The sequence below is a fragment of the Podarcis liolepis genome (genome assembly GCF_965112155.1).
Source record: "Podarcis liolepis genome assembly, chromosome: 2".
In the NCBI taxonomy this organism is placed as follows: Eukaryota; Metazoa; Chordata; class Lepidosauria; order Squamata; family Lacertidae; genus Podarcis; species Podarcis liolepis.
The window spans coordinates 114,672,935-114,691,185 of NC_139555.1; the positions used below are offsets into that span (position 1 = coordinate 114,672,935).

General features: G+C 46.7%; 2 protein-coding genes across 8 annotated transcripts in view; one reads left to right on the forward strand and one right to left on the reverse strand.

The window, feature by feature from the left end:
• The window catches only part of LOC310701040 (complement C4-A-like), a 338,535-nt gene extending 333,447 nt beyond the window's left edge, over positions 1-5,088 (reverse strand). For 3 of the 4 annotated variants that reach the window (XR_014522904.1, XR_014522905.1, XM_083491039.1), the window contains exons 1-2: positions 4,852-5,088; positions 26-212 (exon numbers count right to left, since the gene is read on the reverse strand). Coding sequence is in view for 1 of the 4 variants with exons in the window: in XM_083491039.1 (XP_083347165.1) it covers positions 26-212; positions 4,852-4,928 (264 nt within the window). In the remaining 3 variants the exon portion in view is untranslated. The remainder of the gene's footprint in view (positions 1-25; positions 213-4,851) is intronic. The other variant, XM_083491040.1, reaches the window with a different exon arrangement.
• Positions 5,089-14,094: 9,006 nt separating this feature from the next.
• The window catches only part of PBX2 (PBX homeobox 2), a 38,739-nt gene continuing 34,582 nt past the window's right edge, over positions 14,095-18,251 (forward strand). The window contains exons 1-2 of one of the 4 annotated variants that reach the window (XM_083492971.1): positions 14,095-14,617; positions 16,934-17,019. In XM_083492971.1, coding sequence (XP_083349097.1) covers positions 14,409-14,617; positions 16,934-17,019 — 295 coding nt within the window. In that variant the 5' untranslated portion in view covers positions 14,095-14,408. The remainder of the gene's footprint in view (positions 14,618-16,933; positions 17,020-18,251) is intronic. The other 3 variants (XM_083492972.1, XM_083492969.1, XM_083492970.1) reach the window with 3 other exon arrangements.

Here is an 18,251-nt window from a genome sequence, read left to right on the forward strand (position 1 = left end):
TCCCGAGGGCAGCAGCATCTCCTACCTTCAAGGTCACTTTCTGTATATCAGGCCCGACCGTGAAGCGCACTTCGTGGGAACATAGTGTCCTGGTATACTCATTCTGGAAATAAACGGTGCCTGACAGCCCGCCTGGAGGGGCGTCTTCTACCTGAAGGGCGATCGGCACCTCCACCCCCACCGTCACCACGCTGGGCGCTACCATCAGCAACCTGCAAAGTGGGCAGAGATATAGTAACAGAGTTGGACCCACTATTTCCTTCCTTTAAGCCATTCTTCATGCGGCTCTGAAAATGCCAAACACTTTTGCAAGCTGCGACAGGCGAGAAAAGGCTCTGAAGGGAGGGAGGAACAAACCAGGCCATATACAGATGCATACTGTTGGCATGTATTATTATTTTTCTTTTTCATTATTATTATTTTTTAAACAAAATATTTAACAGAATTTAACAGCAAAAACCCCTAAGCAGCTTGGCCGCTGTGAGAACAGGTAGCTGGACCAGGTGGGTCATTGGCCTGATCCTGCAGATTCTTCATACGCTCATTTATATATTATATGGAATAGACTGTGAATGTGAATGACAGCCTGGGCAGGCAAACACATGAGTGGCAGAGGGAAGCAAGTTCTATTTGTGGGGGGGGGGGAGAGAGAGAGAGAGAGAGAGAGAGGAAGGAAGGAAGGAAGGAAGGAAGGAAGGAAGGAAGGAAGGAAGGAAGGAAGGAGAGAGAGAGAGAGAGAAAGGGTATGTATGCTAAGACTGCCATATGTCCTGATTTTCCAGGACATGTCCTGGAATTCGCCTCCGAAAATGGCGTCTTGGGATTATTTTTCGGAAATCAGGCAAATGGCCTTGGAAAACCAGCAACAGGGGTTAAATCGCACCAAAATGCCTTTTAAAAACTTCAAAACTCAAAATTTATTGTACCTTCAACTTTAAAAAAAAGCTAAAGAACTTTGGTTCCCCTTTTTAAAAAAAACAACCAAAAGGACCTCAACAACTTCAGGCAAAAAAATTACTGAACAACTCTGTCCTGATTTTCACTTTTTGAGATACAACAACCCTAACGTACGCATGTGGGTCTGGGAGGGAGGGGTGCGTGTTCTTCCTGTGTGTGTTTATGGAAAGCATAATGCTGGTGGTCAACAAAAGATGTTTAAAGACTGTCTCAAGGCAAATCTAAAAATGTAGTATAAACACCGAAATCTGGGAAACATTGGCCTGTGAGTGCTCCAACTGGAGAACAGCCTTTACCAAAGGTGTCATGGGCTTTGAAGATGAACTCGGGATGCAAGGGAGAAACGTGCTAAGAGGAAGGCACGCTTGGCAAACCCTCACCATAATCAACTCCTGCCTGGAAACCAATGTCCCCACTGTGGAAGGACATGTGGGTCCAGAATTGGCCTCCACAGTCACTTATGGACTCATTGTTAAAACCGTGTTTATGGAAGACAATTTTACTTGGCTACAAGTGATTGCCAAAGTAGAAGAAGAAATGTATGTGTGTTTGCGAAAGACAGATACAAATCTCCGTGTCCCTATTTTCCAGGGACAGTCCTGGATTTACAGAAGCTTTCCCGGTTTCTGATTTGACCCTGAAATGTCCCAGTTTTTCTTAGGACATTCCTACTTTCGTCAAATAAATGTTGGGAGGGTATGGTCGGACACCACTATTTTCACTGGAGAAATGTTGGAAGGTATGGAGTTGTGTGACCCACCCACCCCACACCCCCAAGCCAAGGAGATACAACCTTTAGAAGACCTCTGAAGGCAGCCCTGCATAGGGAAGTATTTTAATGCTTAATGTTTGATCGGTGCCCAATATTATCAAATAGGACGTCCCTATTTTCATTGGAGAAATGTTAGAGGGTAAGGAGACATAGGAGCCAACTATGGAGCCAATAAAATATTTAGGGGGCTGAGTCCCCACAAAGTTAATGGGTATTCCTATTCAAATAGTGTGGGTGCACTGTGTCATGCGATAGATTATGCAGGGTGGGCTTACCTGGGCCCCCACAATATTTTATTCAAGTTGATACCCCTATATTTAGCTAGAACCTTAAGGGGAGGGACTGCAGCAAAAGTGGGTTTCTTGAGTGGGGAAAGAAAGTAGTGTCGGCCAAGTTAGACCGTTGTAGAAGGAGGATTCATGATAGAAGTGGGTAGGAAGTTGGAGTGTATCAGAAGCAGAGTGCTTACTCCCAGGAAATTGAGCATAGAGCTCTGACCCGACTCCCCCCAGTTCTGTTTGTGTCTGAGCTTCTGGCCCAACCCCGTTCCTTCCCTGATAAATAATCAAAACACAAGCAACAAAGAAGAAGATTTCAAAGTGGGAACAAATTTCCACTCTTTCGCAATATTGATATTGGCAGCCTTCCACAGAGTGTTGTTTCCTTAACGCCATCTAGATTATAACGAGTTGGGGAATTCCCGAGTTGAACAAACTATCACTTTTAAAAGAAAATGCTTCAAATAATAAAAGTGTGTGTGTGTAAACAGCACTGTTTTTTTGCTGGTTCTGCAAAAGAAAAAGAAAAAAGGCACATACCAATCTGCTGATGGCTCTGCACAAGCCGATGCTTTATAAACCACAAGAAGTCAGGTTCCCCCTTTTTAACAGGATGCGTTGCTCTACAGCAACAGAGCTTATTAATCCACTTTAATGGTGCAGACCTAAGGTTTATGTCCAGTCTGGATAGCTCAGCTGGTTAGTGCGTGGTTCTGATAATGCCAGGCTTGCAGGTTCGATCCCCATATGGGGATTTTCCTACATTGCAGGGGGTTGGAGTAGATGATCCCCAGGGTAGCCCAAATCTCAGCTGTACGGGTGTATGTATATACAGTGGCACCTCGGGTTAAGTACTTAATTCGTTCCAGAGGTCTGTTCTTAACCTTCAGGGTGAGAACAGAAATCGTGCTCTGGTGGCGCGGTGGCAGCAGGAGGCCCCATTAGCAAAAGTGGTGCTTCAGGTTAAGAACAGTTTCAGGTTAAGAACATACCTCCAGAACGAATTATGTACTTAACCTGAGGTACCACTGTACAGGCAGCAGCTCCCTGCTATATCTAGAGAGGCTCAGAAGCAAAAAAGTGAGGAGAGTTGGGTTCTGAAGGAGTGGTACCTTGGGTTACAGACACTTCAGGTTACATACGCTTCAGGTTACAGACTCCGCTAATGCAGAAATAGTACCTCGGGTTAAGAACTTTGCTTCAGGATGAGGACAGAAATTGTGCTCTGGCGGTGCAGCGGCAGCAGGAGGCCCCATTAGCTAAAGTGGTGCTTCAGGTTAAGAACAGTTTCAGGTTAAGAACATACCTCCAGAACGAATTATGTACTGTATATTTTTAGGTGCCAGGCAAAAACGTTCCTTTTCAACCAGGCCTTTGGCTGATTAATATTCTACAGCCTTTTAAAGGTACAGTGGTACCTTGGGTTAAGTACTTAATTCGTTCCGGAGGTCCGTTCTTAACCTGAAACTGTTCTTAACCTGAAGCACCACTTTTGCTAATGGGGCCTCCTGCTGCCGCCGGAGCACGATTTCTGTTCTCACCCTGAAGCAAAGTTCTTAACCCGAGGTACTATTTCTAGGTTAGCGGAGTCTGTAACCTGAAGCATATGTAACCCGAGGTAGCCCTGTATCTCAATTTTAACTCATGAGCTATGGCTGCAATCTGCTCCGATTGTATATTTTATCTTTATGAACGCTGTTTTTATTGTGTTATGTTACGTGAGCTGGTCTTTGGCCGTAATAAATTATCTATCTATCTATCTATCTATCTATCTATCTATCTATGATCCTCAGAGTCCCTTCTGACTCTACAACTTTGTGATTGCAAGTGCTACTCAGAGTGCACCCATTACTAAAAATCACCTTCATGAATTTCGACGTGTTTACTCTGAGTAGCACTAACACCGAATACCACCCTGAACGCCCCAGCAAGGGCTTGGATCTTTCCCACAAAATTCTGACACTCTGGAGGCTCCCGAAAAGAATTTAACTAAGCTGTAACCTTTCCTGCGGTTACTTGAGATAAAATCCCATTGAATTTAGTAGTGCTTCCTTCTGAGTAAAATGCCCAAGACTGCACTCCAGAGCCCTCAGAGTTACATACTATCATGTGAAATAAATCTAATCACAAAAATTGACAATAACGTATTAATCAAAGTAAGAAATACTTGACAAGTTTGGAGGGGAAACAAATTATTTTTTACATTCGAGAGCAGCCGATGCTTAGATAACACTATTATATGACATTTTCCCCACCTCCCTTGAAGTTCAGCCTGTTTTACATAAAACCTTATTTGCCGCATAAAAATGGCATCAAATTATATCATGCATAAAATAGTGCATTAACACAAAACCGAATCCTTCATAATCAATCCATTTTAAAGAAGAAGAGCCAGCCGCTTAATCACTGGCAATGCATGCGAATTAATATTTATTTCCTGAGATTGTAACAACTTGTCTTTCTCCATTGAGGACCAATAACATGCCAATAGCAGCCCAATCGGTTGGGTAAGGGAGCATAGAATTGCACCCTAAGACTGCGACATGGTTAAAATAACTGAAACAAGCGGACAGCCGAATTACCCAGAGCGTGCAGATGCCTTTGAACAGAGCAAGCATTGCCACTTTTCCTGTGCCTTTGACACCTGGGCAACAGGCAAAACTTCAACAGGTAACTGTTTGCGAAGCAAGGATGCAACACACCCACCCCACCCTTCGCCTGTTGAACTTCTGTTTGCCAGGTCGTTCTTAAAGCCCATGCAGAAAAACAGAAGCTATTCTTGAGACAGGAGTCAGAAAGGGGGCTGGGGACTGGCAAACCCGCGTCCCTGCCCAACATATTCACCTTGGAGCGCCGTGGCTCAGAGTCACCAGAGCTCCGAAGCATGCCAGCCAGAGGGGCACCCTCTTCCCAGATGCCATCTCTGGGCTGTAGCCGTGCAGAGTGGACAGTTCTGCTGCTCTGCCTGAGGCAGCAAGGGGATGTTGCAATTTAGTCTCGAGGCTGGACAGAAGAGGCGGGGTCAGAGGGGGAGTGATGTGCAGCTGCTATGAGCACCATTCATGGCCCAAAGCCCTGCCCTCAAGCGGGTTAAGACAAGGTATTTTGCAAACAAGTCCAGGGAAAAGGAAAACTTAATAGGGACAGATAGGGAGAGCTAGGGATGCAGAGCACAGAAATTCCCTTCACGTTTTATTGTTTACAATCTTTTTTGTTCAGTTTTACACCACACATATGAATTCAAACACTAGTCATAATCAACATTTAAGCTTTCCTGAATCCTTAGTCTTCCCTCCACCATAGCTGTCAACTTTTTCCTTTTCTTGCGAGGAATCCTATTCGGAATAAAGGAATTTCTCTTAAAAAACGGGACAGCTATGCCCTCCACCCTTCCAAGGTTTCCATCTTCAAACTTTTCCAACTGCATCATATATTTTCTCTATTTTTCTTAAAATAATACATTTCTACCTCAGTTTTTAGTACATTACAAGCGTTACTCAAATCCTGCCAAAGTTTTTAGTTGTTTACAGTGTTCTCTTAGGTAAATTGTAATTTCCCCCATTCCTTATTCAAGTTTCTCTCTTCCTGGTTTCTGATTTTCCCAGTCATTTTCGCCATTTCAACGCAGTCCATCATGTTAATCAGCCATTGTTCTCTGGTCGGGACTTTATCTTCTTTCCATCTCTGGGCCAGCGGTATCACGCTGCTGTTGTTGCACACATAAATAATCATCTCCGTTCACGTTTTGAGGCAAATCTGCCTCATGGCACTTTCCAAAAAGGTACCGCAAACATAGCCATCCTTCGAAATTGGCACCTATCCAAATTTTGCAATGTGGGTCTCCAGGCGAGTAACAGGTATGAAAAAGGCAGATGTCTGAGAATACATGGTCTTGCACATTGGTTCCCAATTAGGGGTCCATAGAACACACCCAGGGGGTCCGTGGCCCCATCTCTCCCCCCGGGTTGCCATATGTCTGGGAAAACCTAAACATGCCCATTTGGGCGGATTTTTACATTTTAAAAGGAAATGTCTGGGTTGGGGGAGAGGGCAAAAAGCACAGCAGTCTCCGCCATGTCTTCTATTCTCCAAATGGACACAGACCCTGTGTGTATGCCTGGGACCCCATGGGCTCTTTCCACCATTCGGCAGAGAAAGGGGCAAGCCCAGTGTCGGGGGAACCCGGGGTGGCACAGCCTGCATGGACTGTGCATGTGCAGCATCCTGTACGGACTGCGCATGTGTGGCATCCCGTGCGTGTGCACTCCATACGGAATGCAGCCCATGTGCAGTCCGTATGTGCTGCTGCTTGCATGGCAACCGTATGGACTGCACACATGTGACAGCCCGTACGGTTGCCGTGCGAGAGGCAGTCTGTACAGATGGCATGCATACAGGCAGCCATCTTGTCACCCCTCCCAGAGTGGCACCCCGGGCGAACCACCCCCTCCGCCCTCCCTTCCTACGCCACTGGGCAGGCCCCTGACTTCTGTAACAATATCATATAGAAATGCATATTAGGGAAAAGAGAAATCTTAGGAGGAAATTATCCTCAGGGTCCCTTCCAGCTCTGATTTTATGATTATTATTTCATTTTATAGTAAATTTATGAGTGGGTGGTATGCATTTACGTACCGAGCTAGAAGCTCACCTTTACCAATACTGCACTAATACAGTGGTACCTTGGGTTACATATGCTTCAGGTTACAGGCGCTCCAGGTTACAGACTCCGCTAACCCAGAAATAGTACCTCAGGTTAAGAACTTTGCTTCAGGATGAGAACAGAAATCGTGCTCCGGCAGCGCAGCAGCAGCAGGAGGCCCCATTAGCTAAAGTGGTGCTTCAGGTTAAGAACAGTTTCAGGTTAAGAACAGACCTCCGGAACGAATTAAGTACTTAACCCGAGGTACCACTGTACAGAGTATCACATTCAAGGTGCAAAATTGTTTTTGCAACCCCCTCCCTTGATAAATGCACAGCGAAGGTATAACAACAACAGCACAACAATGTGGCTGGTAGTCGTTTTGGCCCAGCAAGATTTGGAAAGCCACAGGTTCCTTCTCCATTCGCTAAGGGTAAATAAAACCCAGTTTGCGGGGGGGGGGGGGTGGAGAGAGAAGTGCTGCTCTGTCCTCGCATTCTCTCAAAAAGCCCACCCCGCACCCCCGGCTTGGACACTCAAAAACTAGACATTGCCCAGGGGATTTCTGGTTGCTTCTCTTCCTCTTCGCATCCTCCCACTGCTGGGAACTGGACCCACGTGATTTACGAGAAATCCACTTGCCTGTATAAACAGAAAGTTACTCCTGGTTGGAAAGCAGGGGAAGGTCTGCCCTTGAGAGAGTGAGTGTGTGGGAATGAGGCAGGATTCTGCGGGGCCTTGGCTAAGCCTATTTTTAAAAAAAGGTTCGTGTGGGGCCAATCATCCTAATCAGGTTCATGTCTTTTGGGGGGTTGAGTAGCTAATCAGGTGAGCGGAGAATGAATGAGTCCTTCCCCCTCCCTCCCTCGTTAATTAGTGGCTCATTAAGCGTACAGTTGGAGATGATATTAATTAGCGCTGATTGGGAGCGAGGAGTGGAACCCCCTAATAAACCCCCCCCTTCCTGACTCCCTCTCCCTCTCCGGTTTTAATTAAGCAAAACAGCCTTGTAATTAGGGGACTAATTAGCGGAAGAAAAATGAGCCAGCATGTCTTAGAATCTGATTGCTGAGCTGTTGAGGTCGTCCCGTCTGTCACTTCACCCAAGCAACTTCTGGGAAACAGGTACCTGGTGTGTGTTTGTGTGATTGCGTGTGAGAAAGAGAATAAAGGTGTTTCTGAGCATGTGCAGAAGGTGTTGTGTCAGCCACGCTCCCCAGCCCTGCTAGGAGGCACGGCTTCTAGGAGGCTGTGGGAACTGAGATGAGAGTAGGGTTATACACAACAGAGAAAGACATTGCCTAATAAATACCCAGGCCATTGGTTCCCCTAACTCAGAAGTGGAGAATCCAGTTTCCATCAGCTGCAGCCAGCATGGCCAGTGGTGAGGGATGATGGGAGTTGTAGTTCAGGAAATGGTCCCCAGATTGGTGGGCGGCTGGGATGGACCAGTCACACCCAATCTCACAATGTAGTCCTTTGGGTGCTACATCCATCTGCACCATTTAATGCACTATTATACAACGGTGGCGTTGCCCCAAAGAATCCTGGGAACTGTGGTTCTTTATGGGTGCTGTCAATTTCTAGGAGGCCCCTATTCACCTCACAGAGCTGCAATTCCCATAGCTCCCAGGAAAGAAGGATTGATGGTAAAAGCACTCTTGGAATTTTAGCTCTGTGAGGGGAATTGGGGCCTCCTAACAGCTCTTAGCACCTTCAACAAAACTACAGTTCCCAGGATTCTTTGGGGGAAAGCCGCGCCTATTAAGAGGGAGTATCATAGTGCTTTAAAAACATGGTGTGAGTGAGGTTTTAGATTTAGTCTGGGACCCGCATTTTCTGCTGCCAGCTCCTCTTTTTAGATCAGTTAAGACTTATTTGCTTAACGACAGCAAGTTATCGTAACGCAAATATTGCTTGCAGATGGCTAACAGTTAATTTCAGTCAGGGTAACAAAATCAAGCTGAAAGAGAGAAAGAAGGTCAACAGACTTAATCTGGCCCACAATGTTATCGTTCCCTCACCTCAGGGCTCATGACCCAGCAACCTTGCTGAAGCTAAGCAGGTCTGGCTTGGGTCAGCGTTGAGATGGGAGCCGCTTAGGTGTTGTCTGTCATTCCACAGAAGAACAGTGTCAAAAATCTTGATTGTCATAATACGAACATCAACATGCCGTCAAGCCTTCTTTATTGTGGAAAACTCTTCCGGTGGAAATTCTGCAGGGGCCTTCAGTGTTAATTTTTAAACAGTTTGTTGAAAACATTTCTACACTGCCAGGCTGATGCAGAATCTGGCCCCATCTGCCCTACACATTTAAAGCAGTGTCATTTAAACAATAACCAGTATCTTCCCCAGAAAGAATCATGGGAACTGTAGTCAGTTAAGGTTGCTGAGCATTGCTAACAGCAGCCCCGGATTTAAGGGACTGCAGTTGGTTCCCCCACCCACCCACAGGGTGCCGAGCTGAGGCGGTGCAAAAACAAGATCCATTTGGTAGCACTAAACGTTGGCGAATTCGCACAGAGCGCCATATTGCGAAAGATTACCCAAGTCCACCCCTGCCAAGAGATCCTTATTCTCTTTGCAGAGCTGCAATTCCCAGAGTTGCCAGAGGGATTGCTTGTTAACCATTCTGGGAACTGTGGTTCTGGGCTTCTTGACAGCTTTCAGCACGCTTAACAAACTACATTTCCCCAGAATTCTTTGAGGGAGGCCATGACTGTTTAAAGTGGTATCTGTTAGGTTGTGGGTGAACATATCAGACGACACAGCGATTCTTCAAACAGCTCTTGTTTATTCACAGGCCAGAACAGAACTGAACTGAAGGGTTCAGCCAGCCTTCTTATATTAGAGCTCCAGTACAACGTAACTGTAACAACTTTCTGTAACTATCCAATCACTGAACGTCACTTTCAATCCCTTATTTGCATATGTGGACCTGAACTTTCTATAGTATCCCCCTGCTGGCCCAGGGTGAGAACTTCAGGACGCTCTGAACCTCTGAGCTTCAGATCTTTCATAATCGTACGGTGAAGCTTCTCCCCTGCCACTTTGGCCTGTAAAGTGGAGTGATATCTGTGTGCGTTACATGCACAAAAACTCAAAAATAAATGTGGGAAATGCTGATTCGGGAATGTCTCTCTATCTCTCTCCCACATACACACCCAGACCTGTTTGTTTTGCCTTTCGCTGGGGGAATATCCATGAATAAAATTCATGGCAGAGAGGGGTTGTCTAATGCCACCTCCATTGATGGCCCTGGTGGTGGACTCGTTGGGCCTCTGGCCTGATCCAGCAGGGTCTCCTTATGTTCTTCGTATTAAACATGCAGAGCAAGGGAAGTGGCAGAATTGAAAAGCTTGCAGTTTCTAAATATGTTAACTGACCGTAAGTAGTTTCAGTTCCCGCAGGAAACACTTCTTGGGCAATATTAGAGCACGGGTTCGATGGGCAGCTAAAAATCCGACTTGGCCTTCGGACCCCTGGTTTGGACTTCCTAGAGCAGGATATGTGGTGGTGGTGCAGCTGCTACGTAAAATAAGGTTAACAGGTTTTTCCCCAATGAATCCGGGGACACTTTTCAACTTGCTACTAAATAGATGGATTTTGTCAGGGGGCTGATTTGTAAATCCGGGGACTGTCCCCAGGAAACGGGAACCTTAACGTAAAACCTAATCCACACTGGCTGCATTCACTCTCCTTCCTTGGAGGTTTTTAAGCAGAGGTCGGATGGCCATTGGTCATGGATGCTTTCGCTGAGATTCCTGCATTTCTGGGGGTGGACTAGAAGACCCTCAGGGTCCCTTCCAACTCTATGATTTAAGGCACTAAGATATTGTTATGTACTGAAGTTCTCACCCTGGGCCAGCAGGGGGATACTGTAGATAGTTTTCACTCAGGTCCACATATGCAAATAAGGGGTTGAAAGTGACGTTCAGTGATTGGATAGTTACAGAAAGGGTTACAGTTGCGTTGTAGTGGAGCTCTATATAAGCCCACAACTTAACACCGGGTATCTCCTGGAGCTGGAGTCTCCAGGCTGGCGCTGGCCACATGAGGCAATATTGAGCTAGATGGAGCAATGGACTGACTCAGGCCATTCAGATAATCTGCTTCTTGAGCATCTATCCTGATTTGTTTGCAGGGCGGTTAGATGACATGACATCAAAGCCCTGCCCTTTCTAGCACATTTCCCCATCACAAAAGTCTGATCCCTTTGGATATTTCTGTGTGCGCTCTATACCCTCAAACATTTCTCCAATGAAAACAGGGACGTCCTATTGCAGGGGTCAGCAAACTTTTTCAGCAGGGGGCCAGTCCACCGTCCCTCAGACCTTGTGGGGGCCAGACTATATTTTGATATTTTTTTTAAAAAATGAATGAAAAAAATAACCCAAGAAAAGCATTTTAAATGAAAGGACACATTCTACTCAAGTAAAAACACGCTGATTCCCGGACTGTCCACCGGTCAGATTTAGAAGGCGATTGGGCCCCCAGGCCTTAGTTTGCCTACCCATGTCCTATTCCATAATAATTTTACTATTTATCCCCCCACCCATCTGACTGGGTTGCCCTAGTCACACTGGGCGGCTTCTATAGAAACATAACAAAACATTAAACACTAAAAAAAAAAGTTTCCCTATCCAGGGCTGCCTTCAGATTTCTTCTAAAGAAATCTTATTACTTATCTCCTTGGCTTGGACGTTGGTTAACTCCATACCCTCCGACATTTCTCCAGTGAAAATAAGGGCATCCTAAGGAAAAGCAGAACATTCTGGGATCAAATCAGAAACCGGGACAGCTTCTGTAAATCCAGGATTGACCCTGGAATAGAGGGACACTTGGGGAGTCTGCTTTAAATGTATAGAGTACACCCAGACCTTTTCCCTTTCACATCTGAACACTGCGTAGCATAATGCTCTCCAAAAGCACGAAATGTCTCCTCTCAAATCCTTGCTGCTTGTCTTGGGCACAGTTTGACACCCCCCCCCCCCCATTTCATGCTGCGTTGCCACCAGTTTCCCCCTACAGTACAGTGGTACCTCGGGTTAAGTACTTAATTTGTTCCAGAGGGCCGTTCTTAACCTGAAACTGTTCTTAACCTGAAGCACCAATTTAGCTAATGGGGCCTCCTGCTGCCGCCGCGCCGCCGGAGCACAATTTCTGTTCTTATCCTGAAGCAAAGTTCTTAACCTGAAGCACTATTTCTGGGTTAGCGGAGTCTGTAACCTGAAGCGTATGTAACCTGAAGCTTATGTAACCCGAGGTACCACTGTAGTACGGACACTACTGCACAGCTAATCCTATCTGGCCACATGATGACATCACTGACATCAAACGCAGCTAATGCACAGTGAGATCAATGCTTTGTGAGTCACGATACCTTCACTTCGGATGTGTGGATACTTTTGCACCCTCTTGAATGCAGCCCCCAAACAGCTGGGGTGGGTGCTTTTTGCAGGGGGGACAGAAGCGGCAACACACACACACACACAAAAATCACCCCCTCCCCATTTTACCTCAGTGTTTTGTGTATTTCAGTCACATCCAAGGACACAGAGTGACCAGGACAGAATGTCATGTGCCCTAAAAAGTGCTGGGACCCTGTCCAAATCCCATGCCAAGAAAAGCGAATGCCTGTAATCTGTATAATTGATGCATCAGTGCAGACTTTTCCTTAGTTTGCATAATTTTATTTGGCTTCCGCTAGCTCCACCTGCTGATTGCTATACATTCAACTGAGCTCTGGCTCCAGAGGGTTAGCAAGGTATTGGCACCACATTTTTAAGAAGGAATCATGAGCCCTAGAAACTTGTTCCTTCTTGTTTCATAATGAAAGCCAAGATTTTAAATTTTGTGGCCGATTCCCATTTCTCATGTTAAACTTCGGTAGAAACGTGGGTAGGATACACTGTGCTCCTACGTACAAGGCTCATACCTCCATCACAAACTACGTTTCTCCTACACAGAAAGCGTTGTTGGTTACATGGAAAGTGACAGCAGGCCTGGGATGGGATGTGAATCCCTTGTGTTTAGAACACATTTATATACTGCTCTTCGAGCCAAAGCCTCTCATAAATGGAAAGCCTCTGCGGCACTTAGGCTGGCTGAGAGGTTGTAGCCCAGGGTGGGAGGACAAGAGAGCCTTTTTTTTAGGCCTAGGAAGTAGTAGCCTAAAGGTAAAATTCACACTCGTCGTTCCACCCACGTTTGCCTCTGGCCTCACTCAACACTGGCATGTGACCCACAGAAACTGGACCTGAAGAGAATGCAAATTCCCTCCCTTAAAACGGTTCTCAATTCCTCTATTAGAGCGGTTTTTTTGTCCCCACACAACTTGACTGGATATCCATGAGGCAATGCTATAGGGTCAAAGGCCACTAGGATTTTGCCCCCTCAGGCTCATGTACTCAAGTTCACTCAGCACCTATTAGTCTTTACAACTGAAGAATACTGCTGAACTTATCTCATTCTCAATACAACACAAACAAGTGAGACCAAGAGAATTACGTCCAAAAGTCTGGGCTGCCTTTAGGGGTGTAGGGGGTCTGCCCCACAGCCCCCCTCGAGGTCAGGGTTGTTTAGCCCATGGCCCATATCTTCCTGCCCAAACATTTTTGGTGGGCCCATAAATTTGTTTTTTTTTTTCTTTGTAAAAAATGGCGGCTCCCATCTTTTGTGTCCCTCCAGGTCCTCCACTGTATATTCTTTTATTTTTATTTTTAATTCCAAATTGTAGAGTTGGAAGGGTTACCCCAGGGTCAAACTAAGCCCTGCAACGCAGGAATCTTTTTGCCCAATGTGGGGCTCAAACCCACGACCCTGAGATGAAGAATCTCCTGCTCTGCGAACACACGCACATTTACAGCGCATGGTTCCCCCTTCAAAAAAAAAGAAAAAAGAACCCTGGGAATTGTAGTTTGTTAAGAGTGCTGAGAGCTGCAGCTCTGCAAGGGGCTGAACTACAGTTCCCAGGCATCTTGGGGGGTCATAAATGTGCTTTAAGCATACTGTGCATAAGCATCCCACCCATCCATTCCTTCTTTCTTTCTTTCTCTCCAGCTCATAACTCCAAGGCTGCATCAGGTTCGATCCAGCTGCATAGTCCTATATTGTGGAGGGTTGGACTAGATGACCCGGAGGACCCCTTCCAACTCTATGATTATACAGTATTGTAATCTTCAGCAGCAGAGGAAGGAAGCCGGCTGGCTCCTTGCGCCTTCTCGCTGCCCCCCTCCAGGTTCTTTTCTTCCAGCGGGCCGGCTGGGGGCAGCAAAGAGACAAGAGAGAGAGCGCTATTCCATATACAGTAAATGTATTCTATATACACACAGCAGCGCTAGCTTGGAAAAGGAGGGGAGGCGTCAAGAAGAAAGGAGAAGGAGGAGGGAGGAAAGCCCAGAGAAGCTGCTCTCTCCTCCTCCATCTCCTCCTCCTTTTTCCTCCTCTTCCCTCCCTCTTTCCAGCTCCTCCTCCTCCTCCTCCAGCCCTTGTGTGGGACTCCATTTTCCCAGCCCCAAAGTCTCCAAGGGAAGGGGGCCGTGGGAGTGCGCAGCCAAGATGGAATAATAGAGATCTCTAGATCTTGCATATAGCGATCTGCAGATCTGTATAGCTATACAAAACCCAGCCGTGCCTCGACGACGTCGCCCGGGCGCCTCCGGATTTGGGCAGCGTTAGGATCGGCGTCTTTGTGTGCGCGCTCGCTCGCGCTCGGCTGGACAGTTTTCGCCTTGGTGGCTTTTTGCGCCCCCGCGGAATGGATGACCAAGGGAGGCTGATCCAAGCTCGGGGGGCCGTGGGGCTCCCGCCGGGCCATCCGGCCGTGCCGGGGGTCCCCAGCATGACCCCCCACTCCCTCCACGAGCCCCCCTCGGATAACGGCGAGCCGCGCAAGCAAGACATCGGCGACATCCTGCAACAGATCATGACCATCACCGACCAAAGCTTGGACGAGGCGCAGGCAAAGTTGGTTACCCTCTTGCCATTCCGGGGCGCACGGGCTGGTGGGGGAGAAGGGGGTGCTGGAAAGTTGCCTGGGAGGGTTTCCCCCTTTGTGTGTGGCGGGGAGTAGTTTGGGATGCAAGCTGTGGGACCGAGAGCTGGGGGCCGTGGGGTGGCCCGCGCTTTCCAGCGGAGTTTGGTAGTGCCGGATCTCGGGGGCGCATGTTGTGCGCCTGGGTGGAGACTTGGAAGTTCAAGGCTTCGGGTGGAGGTGCTCCAGTTTTATTGGGGTATTCCCACAAATCCCGATTTGGGAGTTGGGAAGTTGGATTGGGCAGGAACTGAACGTGGAGGGGGTGTTATTTGGGGGAACTTGATGGGGAAGAAAGAGGAGGTCGTGGGTTTAGAATGGATTCCCTTGTTTGTTGGGGCGAACTTGAGTGGAGCCTCTTCAGAAAGGAGGAGAGCCTGAGGCCTGGAAGTCTGGAGCAAGTTGGCTCTTGTTTTTTGTTGGGTGGAGAAGTTGGGAAGGAGAGGTTCGGATTTCAGGGGAGCCAAGCGTGGATTACAAAGAGGGTTGCTGGGGCCTGTTCCATTTGGGACTTGGGCCATTTTAGGGTAACTGAACATACTCTCAGGGGTTTGCAGCTTGTTGTGGGGCGTACATATGCACAGGATGGTGTTGCTGGTGAACTGGTTTGGGAGGGGTGGTTGGTGTGGAATCCCAGCGTAAATAACAGGGGGATCTGGAATTTGGATGAAGAGAGAGATTCTGGGGACTGCTGCTCACATTATTCCTTCTGCTTAAACCACTAGACCTTGCTTCCCTTCCAGATGTTTTAGTAGCCTGGCTTTTCACTCCCTGCCTGTTCACTTAGGCAAGCCACCAGATTTTCACATTTGGTTCAGGGGTATCCCAAACCCCTGAGGTTGATGTTTTAGAGGGTCTCTGTTGTGTAGTTAAATATATCAACAGTTAAATTTTTGATTATATTTGGTGAGCTGGAGGGAGCAAAGAATTACCTATTTGCAGATAAAACTCTTTGAAGGGTCTTATGCTGAAATTATGACTTTTGTCTAACTTTGAATAATAAGTTTGTGTGGTTGCTGTATTTTTTTTTATTTTTATTTATATAAAAAAAGACTTTATATTGTAGGCCAGTCTTTAGATTAGAGGCAATATTATTGGTCGGATGGTTTCTGTTTGACAGAACGATTGCCAGGAGTTTGGTTTCAGATATGAGTTTGTGTGTGGAGTGGTTTGTATCCAAAGGTCTGGACATCCAAATTCCTGGGAGGTTGTTTTTCCCCCCTTCTGGGAATTGGCACCATGTTTGTGAGAGAATGGAAGACCGGTGTGGTTAAGGGTTGTGAAGTGGCTGTTGGGAAGAGAGGTATTTTATACTGAGAAAGTTAAAATCCTCAGGGGTGTCTTTTTATTTCCTATGATCCGTGTAGCTATGTGGATTAAATCCAGTGTGAGGTGAATTGTAGATATCAAGGTCTGCGGAGAGGTTTTCTGTGCTGAATTCTTGGTTTGTGGAAGTTGTAGCATTATAGAGAGAAAAGGGCTCTTGGGACACTGTGTTGGTCTGAACTTGGAAGTTGTGTTTTGAGGGGAGAATCGTGAGTTTGTGTGATGGTCTAAATACTGAGTTCTGTTTGGGGCAGGGGAACAAAATAATTTGAGGATTGTTTCTCTGAATATGTGCTTGTGTTCTTTGATTGTCCGGTATATCCAGGTTTTATTCAATTTCTGAGTTGCAAAACCCAAGTCCAGTGTTTTGTGAACTGAGTTACAGTATTGTTTAGAAATGGGGAAAGCTATGTAACCAAAAGAATGTCAAAGGCTGCAATTATATATCAGAAGAAAGTGTTTGAAAATTGTTTTATACTGCATAAAATCGATTTTAAAAGATGAGAGATGGAGGAATCAAAGCAATGCAAAAATGTAATCCCAGTGAAGGGTGAACAGGGATCATTCCTTAAGATTCCCCCCCCCCCTTTTAGTCTACCTTTCCTAACTTGACCAAACTTTGCCCATTTTACTGTACCTGAACACCCCTCCACATTCTTAGAAACCATTCAACAACTGAAGGAAATATATATTTTTATTGTTTACGCTGTTCAGGTGCTGGAATTATACTGGGAATTACTGGGGCAGAGAGGGGACTCCATTATATGTGCGAATAAACGAGGATTGATTGATTGATATGCTAGGCTCAGGCCTGCGAGCTATTGTGGAAGTGGATAGAGGCTTCCTTTCTCTTTATGACAACTCCAAATCCAGTCTTTCCTCCCCTCAAAAACCACCGGCTTTATCTGCTCTCTCTCCCACTGTTTAAACTGCAGGAAACATGCCCTGAATTGTCACCGCATGAAGCCAGCTCTCTTCACCGTCCTCTGCGAAATCAAAGAAAAGACAGGTACTGTATTGTTTGGGCTCCGGGTTTGAGAGGGGCGGCTGTATGCTGTTGTTCAAATACACACACACACACATATATTTGTCAACCTGTTACCAAAATAACCCCCCACAACCCACTATATTGTCGAGCGAAGAAAAGGAGGGGTTGGAATGGGGATTATGGGGAGTCTGTGGTAGAGAGGAGGAAGGCAGAAGAGCCGGTGTTTTCCCTCCAGAGGTTTTTGCCAGAGGCCTGTCGTCTCCCGCGCCATCTTGACGCGTCTGAAATTTCTTTTTCCGCCTGCCTGGTTTTCTTTGTAGCAACTTTGCCCCACCACCTGCCTCCTCTCTCTGCCTCCACCCGTCCGCTGTTTGACCATGGTGTATTTTTTTGTGCAAGGATGGAAATGTCCCCCTATCTCTTCCCCCCCCCCCCTTGCTCACACTGCCTCACTTGTAATGGGGGTCGCTTAGTCCATAAAGGGGTCTCTGGTAGCATCAGGATCTTTTGTCCACAGAAATAAATACCACCCACCCCGGTCTCCCCTCCTGTCTTTGAAACTTTCATCCCCGCATTTTCCTCCCATCACTGTTGTGTTCCCCAAAATTCTCTTTTGCTTTGGGACGCTTCCTTGACTGGCTTGCTTCTTAAGTTTTAGGCTTCCCCGTGGGGTGTCCTTTTGCTGGGGGGTGGGGTGGGATATGCAAAGTGCCTTTAAGGCTGTGTTTCTGCATGAGAGAGGCAGGGAGGAGAAACTGGAGTTTCCTGCCAGCTCCTTGGAAGTTGTGCTGTGGCCAGATTAAAAAGTGAAAAGAACCCAGCAGCCCAAGCCTTAAAAGGATTAGTGAAAAGGAGAGAGCGAGGGGTTTGTGTGTGTGTGTTGGGATTGTCATTAAAGTTCATCCAGTCTTAAGCTGCCGGGATTTGAGCCACATGTATCCAAAGTAATGGCCAGCTGTCTTTAGGGCCTCGTTTGGTCATCTGCACATTTATTTAAACTGCTTAAATCCCACTCAAGTCAATAGGAGTTCGGAGGCCTCGCTGGGAGTGGGATTGCAGCCAGAAAAGCATTAAGCTGGATTCTGGAAACACTAATCTGTGTTTTAGAGAGTGAGTGTGAATACTTTTTGTTTTGTTTTGCTCAAACGTGAGCCCGGTGGGTTGGAACTCTCAAGCGTATCATGCACTCGGGGAAAAGTTGTGTCACACCGATGGTGCACCTCCCATTTCCGTCCCTTCTGTAAGCAGCTGCT